Source organism: Grammomys surdaster, unplaced genomic scaffold (assembly GCF_004785775.1).
Source record: "Grammomys surdaster isolate TR1022 unplaced genomic scaffold, NIH_TR_1.0 126035, whole genome shotgun sequence".
Taxonomy (NCBI): domain Eukaryota; kingdom Metazoa; phylum Chordata; class Mammalia; order Rodentia; family Muridae; genus Grammomys; species Grammomys surdaster.
The window spans coordinates 5,119,152-5,122,920 of record NW_021620848.1 but is presented as its reverse complement, the minus strand read 5'-3'; the positions used below and the strand labels follow the sequence as shown (position 1 = coordinate 5,122,920).

The 3,769-nt window shown below is 37.7% G+C and overlaps 1 protein-coding gene across 1 annotated transcript; it reads left to right on the top strand.

Annotated features, from left to right (window-relative positions):
• The first annotated feature begins 1,068 nt into the window (after positions 1–1,068).
• On the top strand, positions 1,069–2,010 carry LOC114610226 (olfactory receptor 50-like). Its single transcript, XM_028754729.1, has one exon. The coding sequence runs from the start codon at positions 1,069–1,071 to the stop codon at positions 2,008–2,010; it is 942 nt and encodes a 313-aa protein (XP_028610562.1).
• Positions 2,011–3,769: the final 1,759 nt, after the last annotated feature.

The window sequence follows — 3,769 nt, the reverse complement described above, 5'->3', positions numbered from 1 at the left end:
TTTCAACCAGTATGGCAGTGGTAATGAAAACTTTAACCACCAACCCCACCAATGACCAATTAGTTCAAAGTTGAGACTTTTTCATCTTTCAAACATAAAGACAATCAAATTGATTTTTTTATGGAATGTGGATCTGTGTTTTAATAGACAGATCAGCATGTTTTATTTACTATTATTTGTGATTGTTCACATGAATAGTTCCAATTTCAACTGATAAAGAGGAGAGCAATAATAAATGAACTGTTAGAAATACAACAACAAAAAATCACTTAAGACTCATTAGCAAAAGAAATATGGATTAAAACCTGTGAAAATGGAGAAGATTATTTGATTACATTAGATAGACACCAAGTGCTTCCTCAGGAGACTCCAGGTGTAGCTAGAGAAGCCAGATGTTTCCTGGCATTCTACAAACCTAAAAAGACATCATTAGCTTTTGGTTGAGAGAACACAGAAGAAAACTTGAAACAGGAACTTTATATATATATATCTCATGAAAACTACTTTAGAGTGACAGAAAGCTGGAAATTCTGGAGTGGAGAACATGTAAAGGGCATGTACAAAACATATTATCTGATATTTCAAGATATTAACATAGATCTGTGCCTTTAAGTCTCTGAGTCATACATTGGAGTGTCATACCTACCCACTAGGTTCTTTGAGTTCCAGTACAGCCTCAGATATAAAACATTAGTTGATATGCTTCTATAAGATGAGCATCAAGTTGCTAGAAAACTATTCTATATCATTGAATAGCTTTGCTATTAACTGATGAGTCATCTGACTTTTCACCTCACCCTGTATCTCAAAATACCATTATGGATTATGGATTATGGACTTCTCAACGCTAGTCTTTTGTTATCTGATAATTGATATGACATTCCCAGCTTCCTCAAAAATAGGTTGAACTGGTTTCTAAGTCACCAACCTCCATTTAACATTCTAAAAGTTTGATATTTTTGGAAAGTGTGAATACACTAATTAAAAACACTGGCAGCATTATGCCTTAATCATAATGCTTCCCATTCTCACATTGCTGTTATTTTTTTATTTTATATTGAACAGAAGATGAAGAGCACAAAAAACCAAAGCAGTGCATCTGAGTTCATCCTCCTGGGGCTCCCCATCCGACCAGAGGAGCAAGGCATGTACTATGCTCTGTTTCTGGCTACATACCTGACAACTTTGCTGGGGAACCTGCTCATTATCCTGCTCATCAGGCTGGACTCTCACCTCCACACCCCCATGTATTTCTTCCTCAGCCACTTGGCCTTCACAGACATCTCTTTCTCATCAGTCACAGCTCCAAAGATGCTCATGAATATGCTGACACACAGTCAGTCCATCTCATATGCTGGGTGCATTTCCCAGGTATATTTTTTCTTATTTTTTGCTGATCTTGACAGCTTTCTTCTGACCTCCATGGCCTATGACAGATATGTGGCTATCTGCCACCCTCTCCACTACACCAGGATCATGAGTCAAAGTGTCTGTATTTTACTAGTCATTGCATCCTGGTTTTTATCTTTTGCTGGTGCCCTTGTGCACACTCTTCTTCTAGCTCATCTCTCTTTCTTTAGAGGTAACACTCTCCACCACTTCTTCTGTGACCTGTCTGCCTTAATTAAGCTGTCTAGCTCAGACACTTCCATCAATGAGCTGGTCATCCTCGTTGTAGGATCACTGGTCATTACTGTGCCATTCATATGCATCCTGGTTTCATATGGACGCATTGGAGCCACTATTCTGAAAACTCCCTCCATCAAGGGAATCTGCAAAGCCTTATCTACTTGTGGCTCTCATCTCTCTGTGGTTTCTCTGTACTATGGAGCTATTATTGGGCTATATTTTGTCCCCTCATTAAATGACACTAATGACAAGGATGTCATTGTAGCTGTGATGTACACTATGGTCACACCCATGCTGAATCCCTTTATCTACAGTCTGAGGAATCGGGATATGAAAGGAGCCTTGAGAAATACGCTTGCAAGAGCAACTTTTTCCTTGTAATTAGCTTTTTCTGCTGTACTATGGAAGTTGCAATCTCCCCATTATCTCAATGGTCCTTTCCTCTGGGAAATGCTGATTTTTAGTGATTTGGGACATTGTTTGGCACACTTTACAATACATGTAGCTTTTAATTGCCACTTTTCTTTCTTTCATTTTCTTTCTTCCTTTTTTTTTGTCTTGATGATCCTGATAGTCTTGCACAAGTTTTCTTCACAAATATATCAACACATTTTCCTTTTATATAGAACCCTTTTCCCAGAATTACAATTTAATGTCCTCATTAATTTCCTTGTTTTATTTTTAATGTGTTAAATCCTTTTGTTGCAAAGATTGCTTTCTCCTTTTTTAAATATGCTAATATTTCATAAGGTTGGTTAATTCATGATGTTACTTGTGTTTAATTTTATAATTTATCTAGATTTTTAAAAAGTAACTTTAATTCAAACTGTAGTTATCTTTTTATTTTAACTAATTTCCACCTATTTATTTTTAATTTCAATTTACATCAACTGGTGTATGAGTACTGCATACCTTGTATTGTTCCTTTACATGTATTGAGTTCATATGTTCAAATCATGTAGGTTATACTTATTTCCTCATTTTACATGTTTATGGTGAAAATACTCAGAATTCTTTTTCTTATCATAAAAACACAGAATTTTCATCTCATTATACAGAATCACCATCCTACCATGTAATCAGAAGTAATTTTTCAATTTAACTATTCTTTACCCACTGACCAACCTCCCTCTGACTGTTTCCTTCTATGTATACCTTCTGTTCCATTCCCAACAGGTTTTAGCTGTATTAGTGTGAATGTAGCTAGTGCGCAACTTTTTCTCTCTAAGTGTCTGAGCCTCTTCTTATATCAAAACAAGATTGGCTTTCTGTAAAAGGCCACAACAGACAAATCAGGATTAAATTGGTGACAAAACCCCTTTTGGAGATCTCTAGGTCCTGGGAAGATGAATCCCTGTGAAACAGTAGTGAGAAATATTCCAAAAGCATTCCAGAGAATGTTGAGGTCGTGCATACTCTGTGCCTCATGAAGTTCAGCCTCTTCAGATGTGAGCTGAGGAGTGGCTGGCAGATTGCCAGAAAATATTGGTACTCTGAATTGATTCAAACATTCTGAGATGTACAGTAACCCAACTTTTGTGCATGAATTTTAAAATGAAAAAGATATTTCTCTGCCCTTCACACAAATGCATTGCTTTCTATGTTCATTTAAACAATGTATCTTAAATTTTCGTCATTGTGAAACTACATTTGCTCAGGGCAATGGCGTTTAACTTCATTTCTATGAGCATATTGCTGCAACACATTTATTTTTGTTAAACTATTAAATCATCTCCATCACATGATATGGGTGGGAGGAAGACACAAAGAGACTGGTCCACACTGCATGGCCCACCTGCAGTCCAATGTATTTGGTAGAGAGATGGAAGAGAAAGTGAAGTGGAATGATTTGAGCACTATGAATAGAAGCAGAACTGAAGATGAAAGAGGGAGAGAAATAGCCTGAGGTGAGTAGCCTGCTCTACCACTTGAGGCCATGGGTGAAATCCTGGTCCATGCTGAGAGCCATGTCTGGGTTCACAGTTATGAAACAGCAGGGCTCTGTGTTGATATCCATGCCTCCCTTGTATTACCACCAAAAGCCATGGGGACATACCTGGTGTGGGCTGCCACCTAGGACCATGTCAATGTCCAAGGACTGTGCAGAGGTAACCCTGCTCCTTGGTAACTGCAGCACTCA